This window comes from Zalophus californianus, chromosome 5 (genome assembly GCF_009762305.2).
Source record: "Zalophus californianus isolate mZalCal1 chromosome 5, mZalCal1.pri.v2, whole genome shotgun sequence".
NCBI classification, from domain to species: Eukaryota; Metazoa; Chordata; class Mammalia; order Carnivora; family Otariidae; genus Zalophus; species Zalophus californianus.
In genome coordinates this window covers 107,218,113-107,234,911 of record NC_045599.1, presented here as the reverse complement: position 1 = coordinate 107,234,911, position 16,799 = coordinate 107,218,113, and the positions used below count along the sequence as shown (strand labels likewise).

General features: G+C 38.8%; 1 protein-coding gene across 1 annotated transcript; it reads right to left on the bottom strand.

The window, feature by feature from the left end:
- Positions 1–1,904: 1,904 nt before the first annotated feature.
- LOC113928501 lies at positions 1,905–16,170 on the bottom strand. The gene is given in 4 exon segments (XM_035727527.1): positions 1,905–2,806; positions 2,809–2,946; positions 3,157–3,520; positions 16,096–16,170. Coding segments are annotated over 4 exon segments (1,479 nt in total).
- Between the last annotated feature and the right edge of the window lie 629 nt (positions 16,171–16,799).

Here is a 16,799-nt window from a genome sequence, read left to right as displayed (position 1 = left end):
GAGATGCTAAGCCAGTTCAGCCCTCAGTCTGGGGTTTTCCAGGAGATTCAGTGATGTGAGTACAGGATCAGTATTGTGCAAGATCTTGCTCATCTCCTCTGGTTCTGCTGATGACCTGACCTGTGTGTGCCCCACCATACTCTGTGCATTTCTTGCTGATATGCCAACCCTGGAAGAACACACAGATATATGGGCATGAATAGATTCTTTCAATTATGGCCTAGGCTTTAAATTAAATTGGACATTTAGTTAATAATTTTTCCAGCTAACCAGTAATGGCTCTGATCTCTCCTGGGTTATAGTGTTCTGTATCTTATCACCTTGTCCCACATTTCTCTTTCTCAGAGAGTGCTGGGCGGTAGGAGTTTGGGGTGTGGCCTCTTTCAGTACTCAAATCTTAAGATGCTTACAAATCACCTGGGATCCTGTGAAAATGCATTAAATAGATCAGTAGGTGTGAGACATGCTTGAGATGTTGCATTTCTCATAAGCCCCCAGGTGATGCTACAGGTCGGTGGACCACACATTGAGTAGCAATGACTTAGGTTGACTGAATGCAAGTTAGGTCAAGTAGAAGTCCTCTGTCCCCTTGGTCTCCAAGGCAGAATTCATCATTTACTAGTTTGCTGTGATGGGCATGGTATTAGAGTCACTTACCTGGGCTTGGCATTGGAGTCTTTGGTTAGTGTAATTTGTATCCTTGTCTACCTTGCCTTGGTAAAGATTTCGTGAAGCTTTATGGCTGGATGGGCCCATGTTGGCTCTTATTTGCTAAAGACCCCCAGGTCTCCATGCTGCCTCCTATGAACTCACTCTTGCCTTAAAGAGCAGGCATTTTGCCCTATCACTGACTCTCAACTTAGAGTTCATGCCACTAGAGAACTGAAGGTGCTTTGAGTTGGTAAACTAAACCTGTCATCTGAGCACAGTGAGCTACATGTTTAATTTGATGTAACTACATTTCAGGATTTTAGAGAGAAATTACAAAGAATCTCTTTCAAGTGTATCATATTGGGTGGAGTGTCAGAACCCCCGTCCCCACCACCCTGCACAGATCTCAACTTAGCTAAAATACCTCCACACCTCAAGGCGCAGAATCGAATAGTTACGGCAGAGGCTGCGTCCCATAAACCAAAATATTCACTGCATGGACCTTTAAAGAAACAGTGTTTACCCTGGTCCATACCATGAGGGGCATGCATAGGCTGAGTTCTCTAGATGTAGTGTTTGATACACTAAATGAGAACTCATCTCCATAGTTTTATTTTTAAATGTAAAATCTGAATAATATTTAAATCCTTCTCTGTAGTCTTTTTTTTTCCCCTGTAAATCTGGACTTCTCACCAGGCAGTTGCTTTGAACTGGCTAGTACAAAGGTCACATACATGGGAAGGCAGAAGACAAAAGCACATTAATGACTTTTAAAATATTGCCCCCATTTATAATAAACTCTAGCTGTACCCCTGGATAGGTTCCATTCTTATTGTAGATACAAAAACATACCCCTCTCAAATATATTTAACCTCACAAGGAGGTGGAGCTTAATTATTTAGTGTTTACTGAATACCACATTAGGAACTGGAGGGAGGAGAGAGATGTCACTGTCAACTGTATATGTTATAAAAACCATATCTATTTCATACTTTTATTTATACCTGTGTGTCTGATTTCTATTTGCTCCTTTTACCATGGTTCTCCAGGTGTTATATACTCTTTTAGCAGATAATCATTTTTAAATCAAATAACATAGTAAAAATTATATCTATTATCTATAGAGAAAGAGTTTTGGACTTAGAGTTGACAAGAGATTATGAGCATTTTCTTTTTCTTTTTTCCCTCATGACTGGAGTAGATTTTATTTCTGCCGCCCAGACACTGGAAGGTTTACTCTCTCAAGGGGCAACTCAGTGGTGAGGTGACTCCCGTCCTGAAGAGGGCTGACGCATGCTAAACTTGGACAGATCCAGGTTGAGGTCTAAGAAGGTGTACGGGGTGTAGTCATGGTGCTGAAGGTTCCTGTACATGGTGTTGTCCAAGGGCTTGGTGGGGCCGGTGGCTTGAGCAGGCTCCTGTGTGTCATCCTGCTCTTGCAGGCGAGGCACTGGGTCTTCAGCCATCTTGTCCTTTCCCTCAAGGTCCAGGCCTGCGGTCTTTTCCACGAAAATGCCTTCGTTACGAACAGGAACTGGCTTCAGACGTTGTACTGCTAACTCACCTTCCAAAATCTCCTCTTTAGCCTTCAGAATTCCTCCTGTTACCCGCTTCCCCGAGTTTTCCTTGTCGAACAGGGGAAACGCCACCTTCCCATCACCTTCCAGTACTTGTTTTTCCAAATGTCTTTCTCTGGCCTCAGGAGGTGCTTGCAGGGTCCTGCTGCAGCTCTGGTTCTTTCTGACAATTGCACAGGCGCTGGGCTGCCATCCGGCTGTGTAGACACGGTCAGGTAACATTTTTTTAACTTCAAGTGGCTTTTGGCTTTCTTTATCTTTTTCACTTGATCTGAATACTTTCTCCATTTGTTTTTCCTTTACATTTTGCTTCATAAACTCTTTATCTGCTTGTAATGTGGGTGTTGTGGTTCTTGGTTTAATGTCTTTTCTGTCCTCTATTGGCTTCACAGTGGGGCCCTTCTTTGCCTGATGGGCCCTCTCTGGAGGGGCGAGGTCTGGCTGTCCCTGCTGTGACCAGGTCTTCTCTTTTGCTGATGTTGCAATTTTGGGGGCTCTATTTTCAAGGGAATGGGAGGCCTGCAGTTTTGGAAGCCCTCCTTTGCCCCTGCTCATCATCTGAGGATCAACCTCGGAGCCTTACCCCCCTGGTCAGACTCTGAATCGGAGGAGCTAGATGAAGAAGACGATGAGTCATCTGTCCCTCCCCTGCTCTCCTGGAGAGCTTTTGAATCCAAACCCTGTTTTCTGAATGGAGGCAGAACTTTTTGAGGAAACTCTAGCGAAGTCTTTCTTTCTTTTTTTGTTTTTTAAAGATTTTATTTATTTATTTGAGAGAGAGAGAACGAGAGATAGAGAGCATGAGAGGGAAGAGGGTCAGAGGGAGAAGCAGACTCCCTGCTGAGCAGGGAGCCCGATGTGGGACTCGATCCCGGGACCCCAGGATCATGACCTGAGCCGAAGGCAGTCGCTGAACCAACTGAGCCACCCAGGCGCCCCTCTAGCGAAGTCTTTCTTGACAAAAATTCTGGAACCCCTTCATCTGTGAATAGCATGCTAGCATTGGGACTGGGACTAGGGCTCCCTACCATCTCGCCGTGATTCACAACTGATGGGTAGGAACTGGCTGAAGACAAATTTTTAGACCATTCTGCTGCTGTTGGGGTGGCTAGTAGCTTGCCCCTCTCCTTTGATTCCACTACATTTTTTGGTGGACTTTGCTTCTTGGGATGTGGTGGCAGTCCCTTTTTGTTCTTCCCTGATTCTTCAGCATCCTGGACTGTCCTTGCCGCAGCAGAAACAAGACCACCATGATGGTGACACGGGGGAGGGATGGCCGAGGGCCGGGCGGGCTGGAGCAATCATGAGCATTTTCCATATCATTCGGTATACGTGAAAGTTGATTCTTAATGGCTTCATAGCATTCCCGCGTAGAGATGGCCATGCAGTGCTTTTCCATTGCCCAATAACTGGACATTTCTGCATTTTTCACATGTTCCTGTCTTCCTTCATGTTTGATTTAAAATCAAAGTGAGATTTGAAAATTTTAAGGCTGTTAACATATAGGAAATTTTATTCAAGAGACTTTGTGTCAACTAACTCTTATGTTAGTGTGTTTAAAAGTGGAACACTATCTGTTTGCCTTTTAAATTTCTGCCAATTTAGGGCACCTGGGGGGCTCAGTCAATTAAGCATCTGCCTTGGCTCAGGTCATGATCCCTGAGTCCTGGGACTGAGCCCCGAGGTGGGCTCCTTGCTCAGTCGAGAGCTTGCTTCTCCCTCTCCTTCTGCTGTTCCCTCTGCTTCTGATCTCTTTCTCTCTCTTTCTATCAAATAAATAAAATCTTAATTTTTTTTATTTTTGCCAATTTAATGATGAGAAATTGTATCACTATTGGTTAAACTTTTATCAGCCATAACTGATAGGTTTTTCTCAGTTTTTTATTTGCCCTTATTTTTATTTGTGGTATTTCTTTTATAGACAGCAATCTCTTATTTCTATGTCAGATGAATATTTTCCTTAATGGTTTTATCATCTATCCTTATTCTTTAAAAGACATTGTTCATTCTTAAGTTAGATAGTTGTTCTTTAGTATTTTTCTTCCATTTTATGTGTGTGTCTGTTGTCATTTGTTTCTGTTTACTTGTTTGTACCTGACATATGTTTTGGTTATTTTACGAGATAAAGATCCACTTTGATTTTTTTCTCAAATTGTTTTTCTAAATGCTGGAACAATTTTAGAAAATTGTTTGGAAAATTGTTCCAGCATTACTTATCAGAAGTATGACTCCTTTGCCAAGAGATGGAAATTCCAACTTCAACATATGTGTTTATAGCATCTTTGGGGGCCCTTTAGGTCTCTTTCTTTGATCTGTTCCTCAATCCGTGGAGTGGTACAAGACTAATATTTTACAAGACTAATATTTTAGAACTTTAGGATGAAATTCAATATAGGTAGAGCATAACTCACCTTGTTACTCTATTCTTTCAAAGCTTCCCTGTCTTGTCTTACTATTTATTTCTTCCAGTGAAATATGTAATCTTTTTTTTTCTTTTATTTGAAATCATTTTAAATCTCTAGAGAGTTACAAGAATAGGACAAAGAAGTGTATGCCCTTTACCTAGATTCAGTTTTCTTTAGCACTTCCCCATTTGCTTTATTACCCATATACATGTGTTATTATTTCTTTTTTCATTTGAGAAAATGATGTGATTTTTTTATCATTTGTATTTTTCACTTAAGGTAGATTGTATATGTCACACCCCTTACTATTTCAATGCTTACTTTCTAAGAACAAGGATATTCTCTTTTATAATCATAGTATATAATTTATCAACTTCAGGAAATTTCGTACACGATCTTTTTATCTAATCTGCACTCCATCTTTCAGATTTGTCCCAATTTGTCCAATATTGCCCCAATAACCTCGTTTATAGCATTTTTTCCTCTAGTAGAGAATCTAGTCTGAATTGTTACATTTGTCTTGTCTGCTTAGTCCCCTTCTGTCTGGAACAGTTCCTCGGGTCTTTCTTTGGCTTTCATGAGATTGACCTTCTTTGATGAACACAGGTCGGTTATTTTCTGTTTGCGTTTGGGGTTTGAAGATGGTCCCTCATAAGAAAGATTCGTGTGAATTGTGCAAGACTGTTGAATCACAGACTTGTACCTCTGAAACAAATAATATATTATATGTTAAAAAAAAAGAAGATAGCAGGAGGGGAAGAATGAAGGGGGGAAATCGGAGGGGGAGATGAACCATGGACTCTGAAAAACAAACTGAGGGTTCTAGAGGGGAGGGGGTGGGGGGATGGGTGGGCCTGGTGATGGGTATTAAAGAGGGTATGTTCTGCGTGGAGCACTGGGTGTTATACACAACACTACAGCAAAATCTAATGATGTGATGTATGGTGATTAACATAACATAATAAAAAAATAAAAAAAAGAAAGATTCATGTTACACATTTCTAGTGAGAATACTATGTGAGTAATGTGTTCTTTCAGCATATCACATTGGGGTCACATGATGTGTACCTTCCCTTCATGGATAATATTTATTGTGGCATGAGTCAGAGTATTGTCCATTTCTCCACTACATATTCAGTGCTTTTCCCTTTGCACCCAGGAAGCATTCTTCAAGGGGACACTTCAAGACCTTTATCTTTGATGATTCTGGTCTGAACCAATCTTCACATGGTTGCAAACAGTGATTTTCTAAACCTCACTCCCTCCATTATTTATTAGCTGGTACTGGAGCAGAAGGATGAGCCCTCACTTTTATTTGTTTGTTAATTTACCCATTTGTTTTCAATGTGGACCCATGGATTCTTGTTTAATAAGAATAATCAGTAGGTTAAAATATCTTAGTGATCTTAATCATTTTGATGCTAAATTTGTCCCAGACTCAACCAGTTGGAACCAGTTGAAGGTGATTCTTCTGTTCTTTTGTTATGTCTCTGTCAGTCTTTGAGCACGTATTGTTTCTTAATAAGGTGGACATGTATTGGTGATCATGAAAAGGCTTCATGATATATTGCTAAGTGAAAGAAAGTAAGGTACTATATATATATATATATATATATATATATATATATATAAAATATTTTACCATTATGAAGAAAAGGGGAAAAATAATATATATATATATATAGCCTTATTTCTTCACAAGGAAATTCTGTAAAGATAGCCCTCAAAAATATAGAAAGTGGTTACCCACAGTTGACAGATAAATAACCAATTAGAGACAAAGGTAAAAAAGACCAATATCTTTTTTACACAATTATTTTGAATCATATGAATGTCTTAACCTTTGGAAAAAATATAAATTACAACGGTTAAAGCATTTATCTTCTCTTCTGTAATAACTGTTCAATTAAATACTTTATAATAAAGTTTCTTACTATAGGCTGATCCCAGAAATTGGAAAAAATACAAAATATACCTTATTAAAAGTGTCTGGGGATACATATAAATTACGAGGTTAAAGGATACAGCTTAAGGAATACATTCAGTAGTATTATAATAACATTGTGTGGTGTTAGATGGTAGCTACACTTGTAAGAAAAATATGTATGGGTAATATTCATTGCAACAGAAGTAGTTAATGATATTGGTACTCTAGAAAGAGATATATAATCCTACCTAGTTAATTATTATTCCCCCAAATAAGTGTGTGATAACAAAGTTGATTAAGTTGTATTTCTTTATTTCCATGATTTTTTTTGAAATCAGAGCATATATTTTTCTACATTCTGGCACCAGATGTCCTAGCTCTGGAGTCAGATATTTCTTCAAAGAGTCCTGGTTTGGGGAACGTTATTTGACAAACAAAATCTGGCTTCTGGGTGGCTCATTAATACTAGGGCATGATTGCTTTCAAGCTCATTCAAAACCAGTTCAGTTCTAGAGGTTTCTTACTTTGACAAATCACTGGTGTCTTCTAGTACAACAAACTGATTTTTGAAACAAAAGAGGGTCCTTAGAACACTTTCTTTTTCACATATTTTAATCTCCCTTCTTTCACAGTGAGAACCCTGATCCCATCATTAACATATTGACTAATTTGCTCAGTTCTATAATCCATGTAAAGTAGTTTCAGAACCATACCTCTATAAAAACCAAACCTTCTAAAAAGAATTCAGTATTTGATAGCAGTTATTTTTTTTTCTTTTCACTAGATTGAAGATATATGTCAAAGTACTGTGTTGAAAATTACCTAGATTTGTTTTCTTTGCTCTCTCTTCAGTGTTATTATTCATTTAAAATGCAGTTGGGGTTCATTTATTTCTGTTTGTGTTTAGTTTTAGTGTTTTATTTCCCTTCTTGCTGATTTAATTTTATTTTTTTGCATATGTAGATTATTAACATGATTCTAAAAGTCAAAAGTCTACCAGAAAAGGAATAATTTTGAAGGGTCTCTCCATCCCTTATCCTTTCTTATCTGTAGCTTACCGCCCCCCAGCCCTTGATAGGTAACCAGTTTGATTGGCTTCTGATTTGTTCTTCCTCTATTTTTTTTTGGAAAAATAAGCAGATGCACACATTTTCTTATTTTCCTTTGTTTCTTACACAAAAGTATTCTATCATTTATAATCTCTTTAGTTTGCTCTGTTTACTGAAATATATCTCGATAATTATCCTCCATGCAGTTCATGGAAACCTTCCTTCATCTTCCTTATGGATACTGTGTTCCCCATTTGTGTATGTACGATAGTTTATTCAACTAATCACCTGTATGGGCACTTAAGATAATTGTCAACATTTTGCAATTACACATAATGCTGTAGTGAATGACCTTGTACATACATGCTTTTGTATTGTTGGAGATGTTTGTTCAGGTGTATTTTCAGATATGTGATTGCTGAATCAAATAACAAAAGCATATAGAGTTTTATAATACATGTGTATATTCTCCTCTGTTGGGGTGGTAACTGAATTTGCACCATCAGTATATGAGAGTGACTCTTTTCCCATGGCCTTACCAGTAAACTATACTGTCACACTGAATTTTTGCCACGCTTACGGTTGAGAAATTTGCATTTCTCTTATTAAAAGTGAACTTGAACATCTTATGTTTAAAAATCATTTTGAAATCTTGTAAAATATCTTTTGCGTTCTCTACAAAATTTGTTTTCATTTCCTCAATTTTTTTCTTCTATAAGAAGTTTATTTGGTAAATAATCTAATTTTAGAAGTAAAAAAAATTCTGATTTTTTCCCCCAAATTAACATTGACACTGTAAATAAAGTTATTAATATTTCCTCAGTGTTTAAAAATTATAAATGTTGAAAAAATAGTAATGGGGTATTATTGCAAATACTTTCTCCTAATTTTTCATTTGTGTTTTGACTTTGCTTAGAATGTTTTTTTTTCTGCATGAGAAAAATTTTCCACAGTTTTATTGAGATATAATTGATACATGAAAACTTTATTTTGTGTACTCAAATGCACCAATCTTTTTTATTTATTTTTATTTTTTTTAAAGATTTTATTTATTTATTTGACAGAGAGAGACACAGTGAGAGAGGGAACATAAGCAGGGGGAGTAGGAGAGGGAGAAGGAGGCTTCCCACTGAGCAGAGAGCCCGATGTGGGGCTCGATCCCAGGACTCTGGGATCATCATGACCTGAGCCGAAGGCAGACACTTAACCACTGAGCCACCCAGGCGCCCCATCTCTTTTTTTTTTTTTATTGAAGTATAATTGACACACAGTGTTACATTAGTTCAGGTGTACAACCAGTTCTCTGGTTTATGGGTCTGTTTCTACCTTTTGTTTGTTCATTTGTTACATTTTTTTAGATTCCACATGTAAGTGAAATCATATGGTATTTGTCTTTCTCTGCCTGACTTATTTCACTTAGCATTATACCCTCTAGGTCCATCCATGTTGTCACAAATGGCAAGATCTCATCATTTTTTTATGGTTGAGTAATATTCCAGTGTGTGTGTGTGTGTGTGTGTGTGTGTGTGTGTGTGTGTGTGTGTGTTTATGTGTGTACATGTAGGTTGTTTCCATATCTTGGCTATAATGCTGCAATAAATAATGCTGCAATAAACGTAGGGGTGCAGATATCTTTCCAAATTAATGTTTTTGTTTCCTTCAGGTAAATACCCACTAGTGGAATTCTTGGATCTTATAGTATTCCTATTTTTGATTTTTTGAGGAACCTCCATATTTTCCATAGGGGCTGCACCAATTCACATTCCCACCAACAGTGCACGAGAGTTACTTTTCCTCCACATCCTCTCTGACACTTGTTACTTCTTATCTTTTTGATACTAGCCATTCTGACAGGTGTAAGGTGGTATCTCATTGTGGTTTTAATTGGCATTCACCTAGTAAATGTTGGACACAAAGCTAACATTTAAATATTTTAAAACTTTTTAACCTCAGGAAGACTGGAATATGTATAATTTTGCATCTCATAGCAAATTTCCTTTATATGGACCTACTTCAGCATTCATATGTAGAAATTTGCTTTTTTTTTTTTGTCACCAAAGCACTGATGGCAGATAAATAGAAAAGTTAAATCTTAGCAGTTGATGCTGCATAATATTTCTAAGAGTTTCATCGAGTTGTAACCATGTAATTTCATTTACCTATAATTCAAAGGTTCATTGTCTTTTTTATGGGAAGAAAAATCTGTCAGACAGGGAAATACATAATGCCCACAGAGAGACATTAAAATTTTCACTGTAAAGACAGAATACTGGATATTAATCCATCACCTATTTCCCTAGCTCATCCTCATTTGACACATTTAATGAAAATCACTGATGGCTCCTGGTATCATAAACTAATCTCTAAAACAAAACATAGAAGTTATAATACTTGCATATTTCACATTGAAAGAGTGATGAAAACTTCACTTGAGACATTTATTTTGTGATTTCAATAAGCATATTTAAAATTTTAGCTCGGGAGCAGTAAATCACCGTATGCTCTGTTCCTTCCAGGCTTGGACTCAGAGCCTTGGATGTTGACAGAATTAACATATTAATTTGAGCTTTTCCTGGATGTTTCAGTTTAACTTTTGATATTTTTTCCCAAAGACTTAAAAAAAGCCTTTCATTTAAAATGCATTACTTAGGGAACTCTTTTAATGATCTCACTTCCTTTCATTAAACAGGCAAAATCACATTTCTTTTGAAAAATGATATCTGCCCAGAATTTGATTATTGAATGGAGATCAGTAATTTTGGGATGTATGGAACATCTTTGGGGAATTTGGGAAAGGAATCGCCAACTCCGTTCACGTGACTAATTTCTTTAACACTATTTTATTTATTTATTAATTTGAGAGAGCAAGAATGAGAGAGGGAGAGAGCACATGAGAGGGGGGAAGGTCAAAGGGAGAAGCAGACTCCCTGCTGAGCAGAGAGCCCGATGCGGGACTCGATCCCGGGATTCCAGGATCATGACCTGAGCCGAAGGCAGTCGCTTAACCGACTGAGCCACCCAGGTGCCCCACGTGACTGATTTCTTATGAAAACAACACAAACATTCTATCAGGGAGTAAAGCTGAAGCTGTACCCACAGGGCAGTTGTAAAATGCAGGGGAAAGCCTGGGCAACTTGGAGCATTCTAATTGCCTGACTTCATGCTTTGCGCCCTCCACGCTCCTCACCTCGTACCCCTCCACATGACCATCCCTAATGTGCATCTCTGATCCTCTCATTCCTTTCTTCCCAGATCTTTATAACATCCCAACACCTACTAGACAAAGTCCAGATGCCTAGATCTGCCGCTTACAATCCTACACAATCAGCCTGTTTCTTGTCTGCAATCTCATATCCTGCCACCCGTGCATCTTCTCTGACTTTTTGCCTCTGGGACCTGCAAACTCTTACCTCTCCTTCTGCCAGTCCACCTCCATGCCCATGTGCCTGCTCTCTCCTTAGCCCCCAGTTCATTCCCTTCTCAAGTTTTCCATCTCCAATCCCCCAAGTCCCCTGCAAAATAGTCCCTGATTTTTCCGACTAGATGGGCCCTACTCTATGTGCTTATTTTTATATTATTTCATTGACATGAGGATTTATGTTGTACATAGTACTTTATTCTTTACTCTTTCCATTTAATACTATTTAAATATCAACTGAGCATGTAAATCTCTTTCTCATTTTTTAATATGCATATCTTTATTCAATGATTTTCAAGAATAAATGAGGAATGCTATTCCTTTTTTCTTTCCTTAATTAAAGATGAAACTAAAGGCTTAGAGAAAATTGAAGGAGCTGAGAAGAGGGCTGCACTGTTCCTTAGTTTTCAAAGGGCTCACTTCATATTTTTAACAGCCACATTCTAACAGATCACATGGGCATGCCATAATTTAATTAACTGATCCAATCATAATGGATATGTTAGTTGTTCCTAGTTGCAGTCTTTTCAAAAAATTCATTAAAAATAGCATCTATTGTAAATAGTCTTAAATGTGTATATTGGAGAACTTTTGCAAGGGTTATCAGTAGGATTAGTTCCTGGTAGTGAGATTATTTTCTATCTTGAATTAATGGTTTATGATGGTGTCTCTTCACCACCATCCCCTGTCCCAGAGGCCTGTTGGCTTCTTGACTGTAGCGTGAATCATTAGCATCGTCATCATCATACATTTATCGATCAGGCTTTAGGCAGAGTTGCTTTATAGATGTATGCCATTCAGTCCTCAGAACAACCCGATGGTGTTGGCGATTGTTATTTTCATTCCACGGATGAGGAGACTGAAGCTTCAAGAAGTGAAGTTACTTGCAAAAGGAGGTTGTATCTGGACTGGCTTCAGGAGGCTGCTGGTGAACTCACTCACTCACTCGGAACCACAGTGCACTCCTCACTGTGACATGTTTGATCAGTGATTATGCCTAGAACAGAACAAAAGGCAGACTTGCACAGAAAAGAAAACAAACGTTGTTCATATAAGGAAAAAGCATTTCTGCCTTCAGCCACAAACTGTTCTAGCAATTGTATTGGTTATTTTCCTTGAGGGCATTTATCTTCTGGAAGAAATCACTTAAAAAAATCTGTTTTGTGTTTGGTTAATACCTGTGATTCCATGAGTATATCCCTGTGTAAACAGTTTATTTGCAAGTTTTTAAGAGCAATTCTAACTATATTTTTTGATAGAAAAACAGAGAGAGGGAAGGCTTTTGTGATTAAAAAAAAAGTTTGACTAAGCCATTCCTTCATTTCTGAAATAGGTACCAAGCTTCTATTATATGCCAGTGTTGTGCTACCAGCGGGAGGAACAAGCAGGAATAGAAACATCTGGAACAAAAAGTAAAAGTTTAAATACACGTGTGGATGCACAAGGTGATCATGAGTGCTTTTCAGAGAGCATTCTGGAGCATCGGGGACGCTTCCTCTGGTCACACGAGAGTGGCAGTCTGATGTTCAGGGGTTTGAGAGTGACCCCGGTCTGGCTGACGTGAGTGAGCTGGCAGTGGAGGGTGGGGGGGGAGGCTGGACATTGGGAACAACAGGAGCCGTATGTACAAAGGCCTGGCGTGGGGTCTGGGCACATCTCAGGAACCAGAGGAAGGCGTGCGATCTCAGTACTAAGGTTGAGAAGAGTGGTATAAGGAGAGGGTGCCTTTGGGCACTGCAGGCAATGATTTTTAATATAGTAGCTTTATTGACATGTAATTCATATATCATACAGTTTTGCCCATTTATAACTTACAATTCGATGGTTTATAGAGCTGTGCAGCCATCAGCTCAGTCAATGCCAGAGTGCGTTCATTACCCCAGAAGGAAACCCGGTACGCGTTGCTTGTCATTCCCCATTCCCACCTACTCACTCCCCCATCCCCTTGCCACCACTAATCTAATATACTTTCTTTCTCTATGGTTTTGCCAACTTTGGACATTTCGTATAAATGGAATCATGCAGGATGTGACCTTTGTGTCTGGCTTCTTTCACACAGCATCATGTTTTCATGTTTTCAGGATCCACCCATGTTACGGCTTGTAGCACTACTCCTTCCCTTTTTATTTCTGCCAAATAATTACTGAATTTTATTGCCGAGTAAATGTTCGTGATGCTTTATCTTTGTTGTTGTATAGTGATTTCAGCAGCTTCTAAAATGCCTCAGAGACCTGAAGTCCTAAAACAAACTCACCTTGAAGACAGTCAAAACGTGAAATTATATCCTGGTTATTAATTGTTATTCTTAAAATATTTAAATACCATGCAATAGAATTATTGCAAATTGCCAACTGTGACCTCTAAAATAGGATAATACATTTTTTCTCCTTTGAAGAAATTATAACTCAAGCATTTTCAGTGCTTAATTATTTGCAGTCTTATCAGAATGTAAACATGACACATTTTATAACTTCAATTAAAGAACAAGGGTTTACATAGTATTGATTTACTTTCTCAATAATGGATAGAAATTTGTTTTAGGGACAGTCTGTAGGGAATTTTTTGTGGGCAACATTTGAAACTTATTCCTATTGGAAGAAATAAGTGGAATAAAGTTACCTTCTAGTAAATGTTTTTAATTGTTTTAGAACATAATGCTGTAATCTTGCCAGGTTTTTTAAATTTCCTCCATTTTGGGAGGAGGGGTTGGTCATGCCAAAATAAAATGATAGAGGTAGAATCAGACAGTAATTACTTTTCTTTCCTTGCTATATGAAAAACTCGCTCTGGAAAATAAGCTTCTGCTGTCAGATTACTATGAATTGCACAGTGAAAAATAATAGTACAACAGTATACTTTGCCACCTCAGCTGTCACTTCTTTGTTCCGTGGCTAAAAAGCTCATTGTTTTTCCCTAAGTGCAGCCTGGTGGGAAGAGCACAAACCTTTCTGAGAAAGAGCCAGGGGAAAATAGAATTTGAATTATGACTCTTTGCCCACACACTGTGAGGCTTTGGGCAAGCGGCTTAAGCTCTCTGAGCCTCTACTTCCTCACCTGTGAATTAGGCATGATGACGTCTCTATCATGGGATTCTTGGAAGAACTAAATTAGATAGTGGAAGCAAGCAGCAGTGTGCCTGGCAAACAATAGGATTTCACAAAAGGGGTGTTACTAAATAAGGAAGATTTTGACTCCACGGGACACAAATGGTACTTTAGTTGTTTTAGGTCTTGCCTTCCCTGTTAAAATAGTGTCCCTATGTTGCCAAGCATTATGCTTAATATTCCTGTTACCCAACCAATCAAGTATTGACATTAAAGTTAAAATTAAAGTATCACCATTAAAATTAGAATATGAGCTCCAAGAGGCCAAGAACTTTTCTGCCTTGTTAAATGCTGCCTACAGTTGAGACTTGAGTAGGTAACTCAGTAAATACCACAGAAATCAATGAGTTGTGCATCTACTGTGTATCAGGCTCTGTGGTTAGCACTATGGATGATGTAATAAAATGGCCTAGTACCCGGTCACTGTTCTCAAGCAACTTGGAACACAAGTTTGAGTGGTATTAGCTAGGCTCTTTTAGGGATTGAGATGGACTCAAGTTACCCAGAGGAAGTGTGAGAACATTCAGGCAGCTGTCTGAGAGCAAGGGGCCATGGAGACCTGGACCGTCATTCAGGATGCACAACGTATCTTTAACTGTCTAACAAGGTGGCTTTGCCATACTCACGTCTTCTGTCTTCATCTCAGCTTCCACTCTGATTGCAATTGCTTCTTTTGTTGATAGCACTTACCTGGCTATCTTTCTGATTTTGAAGCCTCTCAAAAGAGAAGGTCTAGCTGGCTGGTGGGTTAGAATCCCGTGTAGAACATCCCTGTAGGAAGGGTTCTCAGGACAGGTCCCCTGTGGTTTGATGCTGCTGACTTTGGCTTTCCCAGTGATCATGATTCAATTAGCTGTGGCTGAGGTGGGAGGCTCTGGGTTCCAAGCATGGCAACTTGAGTATTGGGAGGTACAGGAAGCCTAGATATTTCCAGGCTTTTTTCTGCAGACGTGAATGGATTGCCATCAATACAGCGTAGTTTGAGCTAAATGTCAAGAGACTGAGACAGGCGGTGCATGCCTTGTAGAGAAAATAGCCCACCAGGGTGAGCAATCAGGGAAGAAGGGGGTAGAGTGTAAATCACAAGCTGCCATCTCATGCCATGTGGTGCCCTCAGGATGCATTCAATAAATGTTTGCTAAGTGAATTGTTGAAGGAAGAGACATTTGGGCTATGGTATTGAGAGAGTTAGTAGAGGAGAAAGAAGCAAAGAGACTTGAGATTTGAGGTTTCCAACCTACTTGGCTGATTTTTAGTATCTCTCTTCCACTTTTGAGTTGGCTGTCTGGATTCTCCCTTTAATCTTTCTTGCAGATTGAAGTATATTTGTTATTTAAAGAATCTCAAAATGCTACAACCGTGGTTCCTGGGAAAACTATGTTAGATGGCATAGTGATTCCCAAAGTGTTTCCCTGTAAGTTTTCTGTGTGAAATTCATTATTTTTATAAGAATAAGGAACTCTGTGTTCAAATGAATTTGGAAAAAAAATGCTAGGATAGGCTATGCAGTGGTAACAAGTTAATCCCCACATATCAGTAGCTAAACTTGGAAAATGTTTCTTTCTTACTTATGGAAAGTCTGACGTACCTGGAGGCTTTCTGGGGAAGCTAACTTCTGTGTGTTGACTTAGAGGTCCATGGCACTCCCATCTCATGGTTCTGACATTGTAATAGCATGGTATTCATGATCTCCTCATAGAAAATAAGATAGCTGGAACGTGACATCAGAGCTTTCCCCTGCCTTAGCTTGGATGGCACACCCAGGCAATTTCATTGGTTGGAACCAGTTCGAGGACTTTGCCTCATGGCAAGGGGCTGAGAATCTTTCTTTGTCCAGGAAAGGTAGGAAAACCCACATGTGAATGAGTGCTATCAAACTCTACTCTTCTGAGTCAAATTGTATCATATTTTCATAACTGCAGGGAGGTTTGTTTCATTTTTGGAGCTTTGAAATGGTAACCTACCTTATCCATCTTCAAGATGGGTTCATTCTTTGCAGTTTTTCCCAAATTCATTTGCACGTAGAACTCTTCCTTCATGGAACACCTTGCAACACTGTTCTTCCATGGAACATACTTTGATCAACATCGCAATAGATAATTTATACAGGCCCTTTGTCACTGCTGCTCTGAGCATCAATTCTCCTCATCTCCCTTGTAGTCTTATTTGTAAAGCTTTATTATCATGGAAATTACTCTAAGTGTGCTACTTGCTACTAAAATTCTTAGCCCAATCTCAATGTCTGCCAAAAGCATGTTCGGAAAGGCAAAGCAAACTGATGGAACATAGCAGAAGTGATTACTGGGTGGGTGACAAGGAAAGAATTGCCGTCTGCTGGTAGTTTTGTTCATGTCGTTTTAACAGCCCACTGGCCCTTTATTCTAGAAGGATAGGATCTGAAAATATTATCACTCATGTGAAATAACAGCTGTCACCAAGTCTCTTTGAACTGCTAAGTGACATCATTATCTATAGAGTAAATAGTGGAGACGGTGGCTCAAATTTGGTTGGGCTTTCAATTCATCCAAGAATAGCTGAATTCCTGATAAATCAAAGTTCCATCGCTGGGCTCTGAGGAGGGCACAAAGAAATATATAACTTAGTGTTGTGTGTGGTAAGCAGCAGTGAATACTTATTGCTAGATGGATAGTAAATATCAGTCAACAGC